The 1,082-nt window shown below is 38.8% G+C and overlaps 1 protein-coding gene across 1 annotated transcript in view; it reads left to right on the forward strand.

Moving 5' to 3' along the window:
* Window positions 1–1,082, forward strand: part of LOC103607302 (sorting nexin-29) — a gene marked incomplete at its 3' end in the record, with an annotated part of 379,169 nt that overhangs the window by 261,293 nt on the left and 116,794 nt on the right. Inside the window, exon 15 of the mRNA XM_008591823.1 lies at window positions 237–343. Within this exon, the coding sequence (XP_008590045.1) occupies window positions 237–343 (107 nt within the window). The remainder of the gene's footprint in view (window positions 1–236; window positions 344–1,082) is intronic.

Consider the following 1,082-nt stretch of genomic DNA (forward strand, 5'->3'; position numbering starts at 1 on the left):
TGTATTTTTTAAAAAATACAGCTTATCACTCACTTTATTGTACTTATGTGAAAATATTGCAGTGTTGAAGTAATGAGTAACTTGTCCTTGCCCCCCCCCCCCCCATAAAGAATGTTTTCTCTGGAAAAGTCATTTGGGAAAGAATTTTTCTTTTTCTTTCTTTTTTTTTTTCTACTGGGAGAGTGATTTTTAATTACTATTTAAATATTTATGGAATGTCTTTCTTTTTCTTACAGTTGTGCCAAATCTTTGGAATGTTGATGGAGAAGTTACAGTCACGGAACAAAAGCCAGGAGAAATTGCTGAAGAACTAGCAAGCTCCTATGAAAGAAAGCTCATTGAGGTAAGGCAGGCAGAGTCTATACGTCTATATTCCTATTGTTGGCTGCTTTGGGGACTTTCCAGGAACAGAAAATACCCCCAACAAAACATAAAATGATAAAATCAGTTTACTTGGTAAAGAAAAGAATGGATTTTTTGAAAAATATCACTTAATTAGAAACTTGTGGAACTCACGGCAAGAAAATAAGAGAAAAAACAAATATATAATGTTAGAAATAAGACAACTAATGTAACCTCAGATTTGGAGATTAAAAACAGGAGAGAATATCACATACAACTTGGTGCTGATAAATATGAAAATATGGATGAGGCGGAGTATTTCCTAGGATAACATTCATTATCAAAATTAAATGAAGATGAGGCAGACTGCCCAAAGGGACAGAAAAACTGTAGAAGACAGTTGCAAAAGTGCTTACTAGGAGCTAGCAGGCCTAGGTGGTTTTATGGTGATTTCCAGGAAAACTTTCAAATAATATACAACAAACCCTTTGCTCTTTATATTTTCTTAAAAAGCATTTTTTTTTAAGTGTATATCTGTGTCTTGGTTCAAGTGTCCCTTAACCTGATGTAAAAAACCTGAAAAAGGCCGGCCCGGGGGCGCACTGGATAGTGCGCCGCTTGGGAAGCGTGGTGGCGCTCCCGCCCGAGGGTTCAGATCCCACATACAGACCGGTTCCCGCTCACTGGCTGAGCGAGGCGCGGGAGCAACACCGAGGGTTGCGATCCCGTTGCTGGTCCCC

This window comes from Galeopterus variegatus, unplaced genomic scaffold (assembly GCF_000696425.1).
Source record: "Galeopterus variegatus unplaced genomic scaffold, G_variegatus-3.0.2 Scaffold150, whole genome shotgun sequence".
Classification (NCBI taxonomy): domain Eukaryota; kingdom Metazoa; phylum Chordata; class Mammalia; order Dermoptera; family Cynocephalidae; genus Galeopterus; species Galeopterus variegatus.